General features: G+C 34.5%; 1 protein-coding gene across 2 annotated transcripts in view; it reads right to left on the bottom strand.

Annotated features, from left to right (window-relative positions):
• Positions 1-19603, bottom strand: part of LOC149910334 (E3 ubiquitin-protein ligase MIB1-like) — a 116475-nt gene that overhangs the window by 83401 nt on the left and 13471 nt on the right. For both annotated transcript variants that reach the window (XM_090112738.1, XM_090112743.1), the window contains exon 11: positions 2260-2411. In XM_090112738.1, the coding sequence (XP_089968864.1) occupies positions 2260-2411 (152 nt within the window). The remainder of the gene's footprint in view (positions 1-2259; positions 2412-19603) is intronic.

The following is a 19603-nucleotide window of genomic DNA, read 5'->3' as shown; positions in this document are numbered from 1 at the left end:
TTGGTAACTAGAAAATAGTAACAACAAGGAAAAAAAGAATATGATACATAAAATATATCAGATTCACAGTGACATATTATTCCAAAATGAACACGACAGAGAATTAACTGAAAACGTTGCAATGTATATTACGTCCCACTCCAATAAAAGATAAAATTAATTAATTGTAATTAAGCAATCGAGCATTAAAATGATAATATCTTCGGAAAACTCTTATTTATCTTAATAAATTGTACAGGATCTTTATTAAAAGTTTCCGTAGTGAGAAGCGCAATATCGATATAGCGCTATACTGGCGGAAGTAATAAAATAAAACGATTTTACATCTCGGGAGGGAAACGAACGTTTTTGTAGAATGGGAAAAGTCGCGAGCGACTTCTCATTTCGCGATAAAATCGAGGACGTTTTACGACAATCTTCTATTCGATTCCCATTAAGCAACAATCTTAAAAAACTTCGGTGATCTATACTGTTTACCTGCGTTTTATTAGTAGAATCAAATGTTTCCGAGTCGTATATGTCAAGATATTTTATTGTCATATACGAATATATTGTAAAAGTTTTCTTATTCTTCAATCAAAAGAAATTAATATGAATTGAAATAAGAAAAAAAGATCGAAATATACCCATGGTCTATATAAAATAAGCCACACGTGTCCGTTCCATAAATAGCAAATATATTCACCTACGTAAAAATAAAATCATATCTAGTAAGTACTAATATAATTCACGTTCCCAGAATTCTTGCAAACCATTATTACTTTTATTATAAAAGGTGTATTAAATTGGATATTGATAAGTAAGAGGGAGGCATAATTCATAGTTGGGATATTTCCATAGCTGCGGGTATGAAAAAGGGATACGTTCAGATTGGAAGAGACCGCGAGTGCGTGCCATGTTTCAATGTAATGAACTGGTCACGTAGCTCATTTTGTATTATTTCCCTAGGACGCGTCCCGTGACTGGAATATTATAGCGTTCGGTCGCAAGCTCCTCGGATCCAGCGCTGCCTCGGACCCTCAACAAATAAACCGCTTCACGCACGATTCTCCAGCGGTGATTCATTATTCTGCGTTACTTTTGCTTACTGATTCATAAAATACGCTTACCCAGCTTTGTATAGCAATAATATCAAAAGGTCGATTTTACTGGACAGTCATTTATTACGATTACTCAGTTTTTCTTTTGAGACTACGGAGTTCATCAATACTGTCTATTTAATGAGAAAACAAACATAATTGATTGATGTTTTTTGTTTTGTTATATCGAAATTAATTAATATTACATGAATAAACAGTTTTTAGCTTGAGTGCAAGTCGAAGAAACAATTGATGTAAACTTGCCATAAGGGAACACTGAACAACTAGTTTTAAAATTGATATAGAAATGTAAAGATTTCGTAGCATGCCTACGTATAACAACATAAAGATGGTTAAGTTACAGATTGGTGGGAATAACTTCGTGACATACAATAATAACAATCATAAACGGATTAGAATCGCATATATTAGCAGTGCAAAATCATATAAATACATGAATAATGTAGATATGGGTAGGGCCGCAATAAAGAGGCCTCGGACAGCAACCGTTGTGCGCGTACGAGTTTATGGTCGGGCTAGCTCGGTCATAACCACCCGTTCCCGCGATAAATTCATACATAGATCCGCAGATCCCTTCAAATTATTTAAATTTATTTAACGATATACGAATCCAGATTTCGACTTTTTGCCTTCTACTTGCGTATTTTATTACAAGCAACGAATAAAACCTAAAAGTATCAACCGAGCAATAGTTAATAGAAACGAGGAAGAGAATGGCATTTCTTGGGTTCGTACCAAGAAATGTGGCTTAATGTATTCCATGCAAACTGTCGAGTAAATCATTATACTTAATTTAAAATGGATAATATTAGTAGAAGTTATGCAAATGTGAAATTGTTAAAGGCGAGATTAAGCACACACTAATATATCGATATTAATGTTTCCATACATGTCATAGAAAGTCTTGAAATTCACCCACACAGACCCTTTTTTCTTTACTAATATTTCGAATTCTTATTGATGGTAAAAGTTAGTTGCTAAAGAAAAACATTTTGTATCTTGAAGTGTGTTTAAATTAGAATAAATCCTTTAGTGTAGGTACTATATGAATACCTTGCATACTGCGTTAAATCATTCCGCAATAATTATTAATTATCTGAAATACTGAAATAAAAATATCACATTAAATATGTTCTGTATACTGTTAACATTACGTTACCTTGGATTTCCCCGAAGTGCGGCATGATGCAGAGCGTTGAAGCCGTTACTGTTAGTGAGTGTCATGTCTGCTCCGTGGTCCAACAGCAAAGTCAATATGTCGTCCCGTTTCTTTGAAATTGCATCGTGCAATGGTGTATCGCCATCGGAATCCTGAATGGAATAAAAAATAAATTGAAAATCGACGATTTAAAATATAAAAATACATGTAACTACATTAATTTTTATTTTAACTTAAACATAATTTTATACGACAAAAAAGAAAATGAAAGTTTCGTAGCAAATGTGTTGAAAACATAAGTCTACTAAATTATACAACGACACTCGTCTGCAATATCGCGACAATTTTCTAAAACATCAAACCGCTCGAGTGAATAATTGAGGTAACGGAGAAGGCGTTTAGGGCGTGGATTATGTAGAGTTGCATAATTTAAAAGCATTTCCATTTTCTGAAATGGGCAGCGTCAGAATCGTAAGAAACCCAACAAAATCAGGAATAGTGTCGAATTCAGTGTTGTAAGACGAGCAACACAAAAAGCGCGGCTACCGCGTCATTATCATAATCACCGTCGCTACGTGGCGCTACGGCGCCGCCCGAGCCGTTTCGCTTTGTGAGCGAACATTAAGAGAACTGAGCCGTGCTGCTCTGTCATTTTACAATTAATTTGGGAGCCACGAGATAAGTGATTTTCATTAGCTAATAACGGTTCAATTTATTGATTAACAATCTATTTGTTTCTTTATTTAAAACATCGATAATTAAATTAAAGAACGTCAGTATGCAGATGTAGCGAACGTTATTGCTGCATCTGTTCAATTTATTTTGCTGATAAAACTATAAATTCAATTTGATGCCAACGAGAAACTGAAATTTAACGAACTTTATGCAATTTAGCTTTAACTAGACAGAATGTGGTATCGACAAATCGACACCGAGTCCAGCTATTAGGCAGTAATTCAGTAGAAGCTCAACCACAGCGTCAGAGTAATTCCGTACAGAATAGCAGCATTAAATATTAATCCCCTTGGCGTATAGATGACTATTACAGCATGTAATTCATGTCGTCCGAGCCATATAATTATAATATGCTTAACAAGCACATAGTAATTATTTAAATGCTTATATAAATTAGTTTCCTAATGAGGTTATCAGTACGATAATAATCGATTCACCACTGATTACAACGATGTTTATTATCAGATACGCACATACAGTAGCTATTACGTGCAAATGCGGTCAGTTCAATAAGGTTTTATGTAGTTTTATTTCATAGAAATGTTGATATTAAAAGTTTTACATTTGCGGTTTTGATAGACGGGTTAATCGAATAGCAGAAGAAATATGTGTCAGAAAAGAAATGTGATTTACGCGGCAATATCCGCAGGTGCACGTGAGTTGCAACCTACTAGCGTTGGCGACATATTTTACTTACATACGCGAATTTCACAATATAGTACCCGTCGTTTATTACATTTTTAAAGATTTTTTTTTTAATAATAGTATGTGGTTTACAGAAAGATAAGTATAATCAAAGAAAATGCGCATAGTCCACCTATATTTTTACACAATAAAAGCAAGTCGTAATTTTACACCGGTAGTAATTTAGTTTAATCTCCATAAAATAAACCACGAGTGAGACAAAAACGTAACTAAAACAAACAAAGATAAGAACAATGGGTTGGAAAGGCAACCCCAAATCTTGAAAAGAAATCCGGAAGGTTAGTGATCATATCGCGTAGATGGCTTGCGAGATTCCGTAGCTGCGGACCCACCTCTTAACTCTAATTAAAACATTGCATTAATAAAGCTCTGAATTAAAATTTTATCTCATACCAGGCTGTTTATTAACTAAACATTGCTAAAATACTGATATTAAATACCATCATGCAGCACTTCATTTACAATAATTTTCATAACGTAAATACCTCTGAGGCTCTCCCGCCATTTTGAATATTTTCTATGGATTTTTATACATATATGAGTTTAAAATATTGACGCTTCATCAGAAAAACAGTTCAAACAGATTGTTATTACTTACTTTACAAAAACGGCTTCATTGGCCCGTATTTACATTTAAATATTTACATACGCCATTATTGGTAATTCTAACGTGAATTTTTTAGGTACTCATACTCAGTTCATCCGTTATGGAACATGATTCAACCAAAAGTTATAATTTGTGTTAATTTTTGATTAACAGGCGTTATTCCAATAGGGCATTGTCCTCTAAACCAAAGCAACCGCTCCCAGTACAATAATCGGTATCAAATAAATAGCACGCCCGATCGCAGTAGGGCAGAGCTCCATCACTGACGAGGCAGAAAGAAAACAACTAATTGTTTAATTCCAAGCCATTTAGTCTAGTATTACGGGAGGATTATTCACGGACCATATAGCCCGGCATCGGAGCGTTGCCGCACCATCACGGATCGCACTGACTTACGATGAAGGCTATAAGACCATTTCATGATATTTATGCGATATTTATACAAATATTTGATTATAATGATGTGGTTTTTCATATTTACAGATATGTTTATTAAAAAATCAAAACTATTTAAGATAACATCGTATCTATTATAGTAATAACTACCCTACGCTATGCTATAAATTAGGATATAATTTATAGCATAGCTTAGGGTAGTTATAAACAAAGCGATTAACACATCTCTAAAAATACATCTTTACAAAATATTTTTTGTAAATTACGGAACCAAATTAGTACCGTCGAACCTACATGACGTGATTTTGCGACCAAAACGAAGATTAAGAAAACAATAGCATAACGCAAAAATAAATTCAAACCGGCATAACATGGACGCTTGCCAAATAGGGTCGGTCCGGGGTATTTTAAAATTTATGGAAATTCAACAAGAGATAAAATATTTATTTACCGTTCGGGTCCAGCGTGCGAGTAATTAACTAACCGAATTAATTTGCCAATCCATATCGATAGCGCGTATCGATTGGCACAACGAGTTAAGTAGTGCGGCCGGTGTACTAACAGCGTGCACCCTCATCAGCCGCCTTGATTGATTGTGCGGAATTAAGCCCCCACGCTCCGCATCTCTATACATTCCACTATATCTTGAGTATTTACTAACAACATTCAATCATTTTAATCATACTAAAATCATTAGTACAAAGCCAAACAAGTTCTTTCATAAATACTCGTATTTATTACTCAGTTCCAATATTTCAACTAAGCAATTCCTTGTTATTTCAGTGGAGCGCAATGACGGCGAGCGCTTTGCTTTAGGTATTGAAAAACTGTAATGTACAATGTGAGATTTAACACTGAATGTCGCCCCAGCTCTGTGGTCTGCATTGTCGCTGTGTTTTATACGTATTTAAATGAATTTGTCTTAAAGCCGTATTTCTACAAGGCATTTATGGAGATAGAATACATAGTAATAAAAAAATATGCATGAAGCAATGCTACAAAACTAATTGTTTTTATTTCAAAGTAACTGTTCGTCTGGGATAAAAACAAAAAAAAATAGATTTTTAATGGTGACAGAGTTTAGTATTAGTAATTGATTTTTCCCATTAATAATATTAACGACGTTTATTTCGAAAGACCTTTTTTAAAAGTTTATTGTATTGAAAGTTTATTGTACCTTCTTTCTTCTGTAATTAACTTCGCATAAAATCGTATACACATAATCGTTTGCAATTAAATTCGCAGACTGCAAATCGAATGCTTAAATCAAAAAATCCAGTCCAAGTTTTCAAAGTTGGAATTAAAGAAGATTCAAACTTCAACTGCAGACACGCTAATTCATAATAGGAAACTTGGGAACTATAATTTCCAAGCTAAATACCAACGAGACATCGTCTAGCTGCAATGGATATCGGTAATTATTATTATATAGTCTCCAGTAATCCATGGTCTAAAGCATGTTGTTTAGCAGTGCTGTGAGCGGCGGGTATTTGTTATCGTTAGCGCTAATCCAATCACTTGTAACTATTAGCGTTATACATCGCGCGGCTTATAATGTAATGAAAAGGAGACGTGTCGCTTGCCAGTCTTATGTAAGGTTTATAGTTTATACGCTATTCGTCATGTTATTTAGTAACGAGCTGAAGAAATTATAGTGTTAAAAACAGTTAATCCTTTTTATTGTTGTAGAGAAGTGCTTTTAAAACAAAGCACTACTCACTCGCACAATGTTCTATAGCTATATGAACATTAATTAAAATGTAAATCTAAAAATAGGTCTTTTTTATTTGCAGTAATTGATCTAAATAATCATATTTTATTAACAACTTTCTGTACTGCAGTCATGACAGTGATATTGTATTCTATTCACAATCAAAACGTTGTATTTCAACAAATCATCAATTACCATGCAACGTTATCTATTGAAGTCGTTTAACCGAAAATAGACAGCTGAAAACACATGCCAAATGCAATAACCGGGCACCTAATATATTTGGGTCCTCTATTCCAATAACAATCCGCGAAGTTTGGAAATGTTCGGAAATGGAAGTATTTATTAGGTGAATATAGCATTGTGAGTTTGCTGAGATTACGTACAAACGTAGGGACTTTTACAACTGTTACCGAAGCCTACCCCACCGACCGGTGTAAATAATGAATTTGTTACAATAGCCACTACATATATGGATATATTTTTCGAACATATCGGATCCAATCATTTCACATTTTCTTTTTGTTGTTATATTTATGTTCCATATTCTCGAATTGAGTAGAGTTTGTAATAAAAGTAAAATTATTTGTATAGACTGTAAGGAAAAATCATCAAATATCGTTTTATTTATTTATTTATTTCATATGATTCATCCATATTATTGTTAGTAATGACCTTAAAAATATGTTCGTATAAAAAATTATACAATTAATCAACATTATAAAATCAATTCAATCATAGGATTAATTCAGAATATAGATTATTATTTTTATTTACAATCTGCTTGAGTTATAATTTTTGTTTTAGATTATACAATCAAATTGTATACGGATACATACGAGTAAGGATTTCTAGAAATTGCTTAGATGACAGCTATCGTTCCACCTTAGCAAAAGGCCTGGGTAATAAAATATAAGAGGCGAGTGGCGATGAAAGGAAACATAAAATTTCAGGTGACGTCGGCCTTTCCATAAATTTATCGACAGGTCGTGGTAACAGGCTATAAGAAAATATTTATGAAGTGAAACAGAGCGGCAAACTTTCATTAGTTAATTGTACTAATCTTGGCAGCTGTGTTGTGTAAATTCGATAAAATGAACGAAAAAATTGTGTCAGTAATACAATAAATCAGTAGCAGTAATTTTTCAATCAACACAAATGAAATCTGAACGGAAGCACGAATGATTTTGTTATTCAATTTGGATACGAAATCGATTTTTAGCTGACTGTGATAAAAAAATCAAAGGGCCATTTATTGGAGCCATAATAGTTTTTCATATGTCGTCGACACAAGTGAAAAGCTCGTTGTTCGGTGTGACGGTCTCCTCAATGGCAGTGCGCCGTTCCATTGATCAAAGCGAGCGAGCCTTGACGGATATTGGCGGAAATGGAAAAACAAAAGATTTCGCTGACGACGATGCAATGGAGAGCGTTCCCTATACAAACGACCAAATCGAACGAACGTAAAATCATTACATGTGAATGTTTTAACGCTGCTGTTGCGGGTGACTGTGAACGTGGAATACTATCTGTGTACCATTTTTAAGGTAATTTTACAAGGGACGTACGTTTTAAATATATTAAGAAGTATCACGAGCTTTAGAAAGCTTCTCTATTTTACATATTATATATTACTTTCTTCTATGTTAAGCTTTTATTATTTTATTTTTGGTATAGTCAGGGTCATCAAGAATACAATTTATTAAGCATTTACTTAGGTTATAATATAGAACACTTTCCTATGAAAACATTTTTATTGTTTTGAGATTCCGCAATAAACAAATTAAAGAAAATAAATTGGATTTCAAATACAAAAAAGTACCTAATCAATTTATTTTCAGAGAGACAAATCAGGATTTGTTATATGGCGAATCGGAACTGTGGCAAGCGGGGATTAATTCATTAATTTATAGTTCAAACTTATATGTGCGCGCAGTGCGATCAATATAGTCATTAACATGGATGATTGAATATTGTTATTTTATTTTTATTTTATTTTATTTATTTGATTTACCAACGTTTCTTTACATCACAGATAAAACATCAAAGTTAAAATACATTTTTATATGATCAATGTAAAAAAACACTTATAGGTAAACACAGCATGCGTAAAGTAAGTTTAAAAGTATACAATTAATGAATTAACTACTGAGTATCTTAAACAATGAAAAAATTATAATATATATTATGCACTTATTTATCTTCTTTAAATTACATAATCAAAGGAATAATTAATCCTTAAGAATTAGGTATGTAGCTATACGGCTATATATATGACTTGTATATACTTTGATGTATAGATGGCTTAATTTGCAGTAAACATTGAGAATGAAATGAGGCTGAGCGTCAGACTAGTATCCTATGCGTAGTGTTTAACAGAGCTATCTCCGACCGAATTGGCACGTTTAATTGAACGCCTGTTTCAGCCATTAGTGTACGGGACAACAGTTATTAGGTGGATCGTACGCTTGCACAAATCGCGCCTAGTTTACGTTCTGAAACACCGATTAACATTATCGTGCTTATTTACTTTGATAATATAAAAGCGAGTAGAAAAGATGCACGAGAAGTATAATGAAGTTTGTCAGTTGTACCTTTGCAAGGACGGAAAATTTTATTTACCCAAAAAATATAAAATAAAAATTCTTTCTCTGTGTGACACGGCTAATAAATCGCATAATGGTGTCGTAAAATTTCGGTTGTATTATCTTGGGAAAAGCTGGCTATTTTACATTCACCTGCGAGGTATCTCCCGCATCCAATTTATGTTAGTGGGTACAAAACGAAAGCTGACAAATGTGAAAATAAAATGAAACGTTTTATCTACACGGCTGAGGAGTCAGTATCCAAGCTGGCAGAGCGAGAGAACGTTTAAGAGTCGTAACACGGACGCCCCGGAGACGAATAATCTGCTTGACCGTAAACGAAAAAAATATATAAAACATCTTTTTCCTGTTGCTGCTGTTACATAAATAAACAAGGTGTATAAATTGGGATTTCGTTATATATTGAATAATATGTGTTACAAAAGTAGATTGTATATTACTTTATACTTTTCAACTACATAAACCAGATAACATATCTGGTTTATCTCCAAAACACATACACGTGTGCAATACGAAAAACACTAATGTGTAACAATTTGTAACAGAAAGGTCTTTAAAATGTCTTGGACCTTTCAAGCACCCGCAATGTTCTTACTTAGATACGGTACCGGCACCGTAGCGGACAAACTAAGTGGAACTTTCCCTGAGCCGGCGTGTACAAAAAGAATTTTTAAAAGGGTTCTTCACGGTGCAATTCAACAAATACTTAGGATACTCTCTATAAATCTCGAACGTTTCCTTTTAATCCCGCGAATTTCCGAATAAATTCCAAACTTTGCAATAAAGAACAATAATGTTGTAATTAATAAAACTTATTTAATTACAACGTACACAACGTTGAGCAACGCGGTAATAATAAACTTAAAATTAACAAGGGTTGTGTAATGAGAAGTAATGAGCGGCATTAAATACAGGTGTGCGAACGAACACATAGCACATACGTAAAATATTACTCCACCAAGTCCTGATAACCACGCAAGCCGCATATCGTAAAACTGCCTCTGTATTTATCTCTGCCTCCAATTTATCTTTTACAAAGTTTCAAACGTTAGATAACGTGTTTCTGAACTCCCCCACGAACTCGGCATAATACTTACGTTAATATCTAGAATGATATCATAGAGCCGCTAGCTACAAACATAATTTTTTAGGACTGTTTGAAAATTACTTTAAGAAGCGATAAAACTAAACGCGGTGAACATTTATCTTATGGCTTATGATTAACAATAAACCGCCGAATATTTCCTGAATAACAATTAAAAGATAAGAAGATATTTGATTGTGAAACGTTCCAATAATTACGCACTTAAGGAAAGACGGCAGCAAATCTAGAGATCTGATCGTATATTCAAAAAATTCTAGAACAATCCTCTGTTAACAAGGCTCCGATCTTAATTTGCATATTCTGAGAATAAAGTCGTCTTTTTTATCTGCATTAATTTACTGTAATAATACAAAAGTGCTTTAGCGCCCGGTGAGCTATTTCCCATGGTCCCAGAGTAATTACACGGGGCGGCTCACAAAGGCTGAAGAGCGGGCGTCGGGAGCGCGAGCGTCAGAGCCGCGTGACCGCCAGTAATGCATTACAAGCTCTTACTCTCTACATATATTATACCTCCTATTATGAATAAACATCGTCTCTTAGTACGAACCATTTATGTAAAAGTCAAATACCTTAGTATACGATGAAGGAGATACATAGACAATAAAATGTGGCATCATATTGTGAAGAATTAGGATATATGTAATATGTACTTAATCGATCGATAATATTTGTGTACAATGCATGTTATGACTGTCTTAAGTATTTTAAATACCTTTACCCCTTTGTATTGACAATATCCGTACTAACGATACCTATGTATGTGGTAGAGAGGAAGTGCACATAAGAATCTTATGTAGGGAACAACCGGCGGTGTAGTCTAATGAAGCCGTAACGAAACTGTATAGGCAAACTGACAGTGGCGCAGCTGTTTCTGTTATTATCATGATCAGCATACGGGACATTACAGAACACATTCCTTTAAATTACACAGACGCTATATTAAGAAATTTTAGTCTTAACCCTTGCTAGTGTTTATCCTTAAATTTAATTGAAAATAATGCAAATTTAATTACACTAAAATTTACATTGTATAAATTACTTGTATTGCTTTTTTGTAACTCATGACTAGAATTTTCAAATAAAATGCAAACATTAAATCTTGTAGACAATATAATATATTGACGTTATGATATTATCATAACGTATTCGAAATATTGTATGTAGAAATTTATGATCAACACGACATATTAACTATTTCATTTTGGTTTAACATTACAATATTGTACATAATACAAGTTTTAACGCTCGCGCTATTCACTAAAACATTATCCGATGTTCGTAACTATAGTGTTGGAAGCGGGATTATGATGCAATTGGGAGTTACTATAAAGCAAATTCAGATCACGGCGTCGCCGGCGGTGTTAGCAGCGAACGAGTTCGGTATCTGGTTGATAGCACCCGCGCCGCTCGCCGCTCTGTACTTATAATCTAATATTTGCAATTTACGAGGATCGCGCGAGGTGTCCGCTGGGAACCATTGCGCTGTCATCGACTGAACGTACCTTACTAGCTGCACTTATCCCGCCGATGAAAGCGAGTCTATCGTAGAGCTTTTTACGCCCCTTATGAACGCGTTAGTGTTCTGCTGGGAATATGGTTTATTTGGGATAATGGGCCAATGATCTGGGAAAGAAACCTGAAGGCTTTGGCGAATATTCAAGGGCAACATTGGTGATAGATGACACGTACTTTATTTAGGTCATTGTTAAATGAAATAGCTGCGATTCAATAACTGTCAAATCGTTAAATGATATTACTTACATAAGACAATATATTTATATATAGCGAAAAAGCTTTAGCACAAGTTTTGTGCGGATCTCGTCATAGTTAGGTAAATCTCCAATATCCGCAACGATCGGCTTCCGAAACGCCCCATAAATACAGCTCAACAAAAGACATGAATAATAGCACTATATGGATGGCTCGCGAACTAGCGACGTATTTTTTATTTTTCCCTGATTTTGTAGATATAATGCCATTATTAACTCTACTAGGAAACGTAAAAATAATAATACATTTTGAATGTATTATGTACTCTAAATATAATAAAGTAAAATTTATGGTCGATATTACAGCAATAAAATACAACAATATGGATGAAGATAGCATAATAAAAAAAAAATCCTTAACGAATTTAAAAGTTAATGCTATTCGTAATATGTTTTTGTATTTTAAACAGGCTTCGACTTCGTCTACCAAAAAGCTACATTAAAATGATATGTTACATGACGTTTGAGTTCGGCCATTAAAGTTGGCAATCTTTTCACATTACGGACGTTTAATAACATTCAGCCAGGGCTTGGACTCCATTTTGGCAGAAAAGCTCCACGTCTCGTATCGTTACTTTGAGCCCGGGGCGGGGAAACAACTATAAATTACTGAAACGACAACTCGCTCCACGCCAGATAAAGCTACGCCGCAAAACAATACTCCGGGAGACTTTAGGACGAATGTCTCAGTCGTTACGAGGAAGAATCGTACATCTTTATAGACTGTTTACTTGGAGACGATGCGAATCCTCTTTCTTTGTGATATTAATTTACGGAATTTTACAGCTTTATCTCGAAATATTGTCAAGATAAAATTTAGCTTTAAAAATAATAAAGATATGAGTTTAATGTGTATTACAATATTTTTTATTTTAATTATATCTTTCAACTTTGATTCTTTATTTAGTACAGGTCTTTGGAAAGTCTAACATCATTTTATTAGCTGAAATATTTGTTAATATAGTTCAAGACAAGAGAAACCTGCACGATGGACTTCGATGAAAGAGTGCTTCTCTTAATAATTATTATATAGTCTTAAGAAATGTTTGTCGTTTATAAAAATATTACAAAAATACAATATTTCATTTTAATAAAATAAATAAGACTCAATTGTAACTTATGGCTATCTATAATTCAATTCGTTTTCAAAGGCGAATGTTTCTGAACTCCCAATAATTTAATAAAGAAAGTTTATCGAAGTTGGAGGAGCGTGCGTGGCTGGCACGCTTGCCGCAAAAAGCCGAAAACTTCGATTCAATTAAACTGAAAGTTATACGAAGAAGTTTCGAATGCGGCTAGAAGAGTTGATTGAGGTTGTACGCAGAAAGCAGAGCGCCAGCGACGCTGAAGTGCCTGGTGGCTGCGTTTGAACGATCAAAGCATCTTGTAGTGCACCAGTCTTAAGATTTATCCGAGTAGGGCACACACTTCTATGATCTTATTTTTTTTTTAATTATCATAGCAAGGTGCTTTTTTCCTTTTTCATTAGGTTTGAAACATTCCTTTTTACAATCATCGTGCATTGGCAAAGGCGTTCTCTACATGTAAATTTACGAATCAATACATTGCCTAACCTCCAGCCATTCATCTTCAGTTATTTTTAATTATACCTACGCATGAATTTATAAATGTTAATAGACAGTTCAAACGGACAGATTTTCATGAACAAAAAAGGTGTAGAGTCCGGTGGGACTGCGCTGCGCTGCCTGCGAAAGCCGCTGGTGGGGTGTAAGGGGTGACAAGCATTGTTATGTAAATTGAGGTCGTTATTTCGCTACGAGTGAGGAAAGAGCGCGACAGCAGCCGCCCCACAGAGCCCGCGAGCTTTGCCACCCGTGCACCACAACGCGAAAGACGCTTTGCATAATTGGCAATAGAAGTACCTATATCAGTACAATGAACAGATCCTTGTGAAAAGTATTCGTTGTCAACGTAGCCATCTGTGCTACGCTGATACGGATTTCACAAAAAGGAACTTATTACTGAGCCTACTTTTAAAGCTCAATGTATATTCTAAATAAGTACTAGCCGTGTTTAATTAACTTTACTAATTAAAGAATGCGTTCGAGAGGTAATTTTCAGGGACATAATTTTAAAATAATAGACAAAATTTTTGTTTAAAGAGGTAAAACTCGAAAGTTTCTACCGTCATATTCATATTCCTGGCCAAATTATCCAATATAATAAGTTTCAAAAGAGTAGAGACGACTTTTAAAAGGAAAAGTTCTGCAAAAGCACGTAATGGCTCATCCCGCTCACGATTCCTGCCCCTGAGGCGGAACAGGCGGACCGGCAGCGTCAAATAAGTTTCTAATTGCTTATATTACTAAGTTATATTCGCTCTTGAAAGTAATTAAGTCTCAAAGTTAAAACTACAGCCACGTACTTTATGGTTTCCCGTGATTTTCACTTTTCTAAATGTGCTAGCAATTCGTACCGCAAATTACTACTCTAATAACTCTCGATATATTCAGTCATTCGTTTTTATTATTTTATTAAAGCGAGTAGGTATAAACCGAGCACCGCGCAAGCAAATAATTTTGGCAGAAGCATTATGAAACGGAATAAAATACTAAGACAGGCAGACGCTTAAATTCAGGAGATATGAAGGAACTGTGTATGGCATTCTTGTTTTCAAGACGGCCATAATGCGGTGGATATGGAGCGTGTTTCTGGCGCTACAGTGGCAGTAAATTAAGTAGCACGGCGAAACAGCTACTTTGGCGAAAATGTTTTATCATTTTCTGGAACGTATCATCGTTTGAAATTGGTGTAGTGGTTTAAAAAATAAAAAGCAAACTAATATAAAAACAGAACATTACAGCCTCTTTATGCTTAAAACTTGAAAACACTCGTAAAAATGAGAAGTATAAAAATTCCAGTAAACCATGGATAATTCCGAAAAAGCATTTCTCGAGGGAAAATAAAGAAGGCCACCTTAAATTTAGTATATCGGTCTGCGAGTGTTTACGAGCCAGGCCCCTGAAATAAACAAACCGACGGCTTTGGTGGAGCACAAAGGCCAGGTTCCGGAAAATGGGTGCCTATTCTCATTCTACGTTTCGTCATGACTTGAAATTAAATGAAAACCACTTTAGCACGCAGTAAGGAAAAGCTTTACGAAACAAATCAACATATTCATTCTACTTAGATTATTAAATGTAAACTATTATTTTTGAATTCGAAGAATTTATATTAGTCGATATCAAAGCATCTTCACTGTTATTTTAATTATAGGTAATTTGTGTTGTATTGCTACATTCTTAACAAAAAAATGTAGACATTATGAAAAAATCACTGTGTGATACAGTATAACGATTATGAAATGTTTCACTGAAAGATAATGAAAAACAATGGGCTTGCCTAATTATAGAATTCAATAAAATAAAAAGAATGAATAATATTATTGTAATATATATTCAAATCAAAGAGAAAGGGATTATGTGGTGGTTACTACAGATAAATGGACGCGTAGGGATAAAACAAGCAAAAGGGCGGACATGAATTAAAACATTAACAATAGGTAATTTTCGTTCGGTTAACGAGCGGCGAGCGCCATTGTCACACTCCTACCAAAGTCGATTATAATATTGTATAATACCCTCCAGCATATATGACCCAATATAATATATGTAATATTTTATAATTGTTCTAAATACAGAGTAGAAACATTGTGTTTGTACAATAATAGTGTCTTGAATTCTTGATCTTATATTTCAATGATTAATAGTATGAATTGCTTTTAATTAATAAACCTGATTCGTGGCATAAACGAAGTGCTTATAAGGCGATATCATTTTATTTCAGGGTGATTAATTCAGTCTTCTCAATAATACTCACAGAAATCAGTAGACAAAGAACATATTCATGAAAGACGTATACCCCGGAGACGCTAATGATAGAGCATAAAGCGTGACGTCGTAAAAGCATCGCATTAAGCGCTCTCTGCCAGAAGCTGCCCGTAATCTATTCGGAGCTATTTTAATTAGCATCGTAGTATAATAAAGCGAGGGTGAAGTTTTTGTGGCGTCTCGGACGATGTTTCCCGAGTCGCGCAGCCCGGCTGACGCCAAGCAGGCCCGCCAGGGAACTCCAGCCTGGGAATACTTATAACAACTTCTCGCTCTGTAAACTTATCGAGTTCCCTGCTCAAACTCGTGCTAATAATAAATGTTGCCCGATGAGTCGGATATTTGCTGGCGGTACATACACGAGCTCAACTTTATATCAAACTATTGAACGTGGGTTATTCTTCAAGTTTTAACGTAATAACAAATTTAGGATGAATTATTATGTACAATACACGCTTTTAAGAGAGGCAATATCAGTTATTTTATTTTATAAGTAACAACATAAAGCTTCATTTAAAAGCATTTAAGCAAGTTACAAAAACAAACAATTGCTTTATTCAGAGGTGGCGTACAACAGAATATTTTTCCGTAGCGCCGTGTGGTTAGGCTAGTAGTAAAATAGGAGCTATCTCGGTACACTAAATCTGCCTGAACGTGATAGCCCCACAATCGTTTTCGCGGCGGCTCTTGTTTCACGCACCGCCTACGCCTGAAGCACCACAACAATATTCCCCTCATTCGAAATATTTTAAAAATTGTTCTACGTTTTTATTAGCCTCTACCGAATTTTTTTGTCTTTACTCTTTAGTCAAAATATATAATGCAATGTATGTTTATTTTATACTATAGTAAAATCATTTTCACAATATTTTCTATACCAAAAAATAAAGAATTTTCAGTGGAAATGCAATATCGCTAGAAAGTCGTTTTTATAGATCTAAAATCGACTAGTCTCATTCCGGGTCGAAGGGACAGTTCAGTCGTCGTGACATTTGATATTAAAAAAGTTTTTTTCTTAAGTACACGCAACGTGCTGTGATTTCGCCGCAATAAAATGAAATACTTTTGCCAATTTTTTTTTTTTGAAGTTTACCGATCGAATTATTGGACATTCCTTCTTCGCTTTTAATTAAAATGCAATATTAAATCGATTATCTAATATTATCAATTCACAATAGCAAAAAACCTCTTTCTCTTCTTATTGAAAGAATGTTACAAGCAGTATTTAGATGACATTATCTTTATTTTCTTTACGCTCTGGGAACATTGATGTTAAGTACCCAATATAAATCTGAACAAAGCGACATTTGTCCAGTATAAGGCCCGTACAGGTCAGGTGGCACACGGTAAAAGCGTTGAAAGCATACATAAATTTACACGGTGCGAACTCTATATGAGACGCAGGTGTCGTTAAGTACAAAAGCGTAGGCTAAGCCTATAACTAAAGCATATAAGAGTAAAAGTTAACAACGTTTAGAGTTCAGTTTACTTGAAATATATTTCCTGCAATTTATAAATTATTTCATGAAATATACGAGCTTATCGTTTTCCATACTACGTCTTAAAGATTTTGCCTTTCAGATAGCGATATAACCATTATATTTGTTCAATACGATTTACGATATTTTACCCTTACGGAAGCAATAACGATAATCATAACCATTACTAAGGATACTGGAGATAATTTTCTTAATACACAGAAACTGCTTTTTCCTCTTTGCTTATTCTCCTTTTTTATTTAAACGGAGAAAATTTTAACGTTGGATATTTAATTGTAAAAAAGGTACAACTAGTGAAACGAGTTCGAAAATTATAATAAATATTTAATAAAAAAAAAATATTTTATAACTTATTGAATTCTTAAATAACTTTTTAAATTAGTTGAGAGACTTTATTTTATTTTATTCATAAGAGTGTATAAAATATAAATTTATAGATGTAAATTAAAATAAATGGATTCAGTCCAAATTGCAATCATATAAAATTGTGTTAATCATTTGTAACACCATTTTGTGAGATGAAGAAAATCTTGTGCGCAAAATTTAAAACGAACATGTCCAACAATAACTAAATCAAATATCAAGGGAGCAGCGTGTGTACTGGCGAAGACAGACCTCGCTAACGAAGTAAACAATAAACGGCGACATTTCGCGTCCAACAGAGTCGGGATAACACCGGGACAAAGACAAAGGGCCGATGAATCTGATTATTTCGTTCCAATGTTTCCTCAATCCCGTATGAAATCTAAACAAACCCCGCGAACCAAAGTTCCTTTGAGGACTGGACATATCTGTCAACATTCAGCACTTATTTTATTTCAATATTATTTTCTACTATATTTTCTAATGTATTTTACAACGAGTATCGAGTAAATGAAAAGGGTTAGATAGACTAAACTCGTGATAGTGATTCAATGCACTTTGCATAAAGCAATTAAACAAGCCGTTTTTCATGAAACGCGTAAAAACAATAAACTACGTCACTACATGTTAGGTATTTCATTTACAGTGGTAAACGGAACATAAATTATTTGTACGATGTGAGTGTAACCGTAGAGCTTAGACTATTCCGAATTCCGTACGTACGCTCGCAGCTTGCGGCAATGGTTGCCGGTTGCCGCCTAGCTCTCCAACCGACAACGACACACGACACCGAATAGCGCGCCGCTTGAATTCCATTCCTTGACGCTGTATTTTATGTTGTCACATCGAATTTTAATATTCTTTATTGTGTTCCTCAACTATCACGCAAATAATGTTTGTGGCATGTGTAACACATCAAAATGTGTATTATATTATTTCGAAATTTTATCCATTTGTACCTATGCTTTTGTATATTTTTGTGAAAGATATATTCTAAACATATAATTTAAGTACAAACTGGTGTGAAAACAGCTTCACTTCAAAATTGCAAAATACAATTCCGAGTTAAGAAATAATCATAACGCATCTCGCGACCCGCTTGTAAGCAACTTCCTGTTTCTCGGCGCATACAGAACTAAGTCTTGGAGGAGAAACTTTTGATATACGTTAATGTTACCTACAGTTGTGAAGGATTGCTCTAAAGCGTAGGAGGAAGCAGGCGTGCACTGCGCGTTATTTACGACTGGCGATTCCGGCACCATTGCTTTTAAGGAACTTTGTTCAGCAGCAAATACAAGCGATACTTTGCGAAATCCTTTTACGTTATAATCCGCGTACTGGGTAGTGTATATTAAATATATTTTTTCTTAGAGTTTTATTAAATCCTCGATACCTTCGAGCTTTAATCTTCCACACCTTTTTTGTTATGATATATTTTTGTAGGAAGATTTAGCGAGTTTCATTTTACCTTAACTGCAACATCAGAGATACATTTTTATCTGGGGAGCAAACTTGCAGGCGTTTCAGGGACATAAAACCTTACTTAGCGAGCCACAAATCCTCGTAACGTTAAGCCGAGATAAAACACTAAGCTCGCACCACAACGCGATGGAGCTCAAATTTTTCACCTGCGAGCCGACCGGCAAAATGTGGGCCACACGCGATATTACTTACACAAGAAATATGACGCTCCATAATGAAACTCCGGCTACCGTTAATCACGTATTATTATTCAAATTTATATCTTCTTGTCTAAAAGGAGTGGATTTTATGGCCTTACCAGACCGCTCCACATGTTACGTGTGGAATTTGTAAATCGTCGATTTTAACTGTTTATGAATTAGATTAAACTATAAAGGTCTGATATAATATTCGTCACATTGAGTACAAAAAGTAATTATTTGTTATGAATGTACATATGTTTTAATTATTTAGACACACCCTTAAACTTTAAGCCGTATTTAGTAGACCACATATCTGAAATTGTAAGACGGGAG

Source organism: Colias eurytheme, chromosome 2 (genome assembly GCF_061535395.1).
Source record: "Colias eurytheme isolate Ceu_HAF_F1 chromosome 2, ilColEury1 Martin Lab GWU primary, whole genome shotgun sequence".
Lineage (NCBI taxonomy): Eukaryota > Metazoa > Arthropoda > Insecta > Lepidoptera > Pieridae > Colias > Colias eurytheme.
Note: the sequence above shows the minus strand (reverse complement) of the source record. Positions and strands in the feature narration are given on the sequence as shown.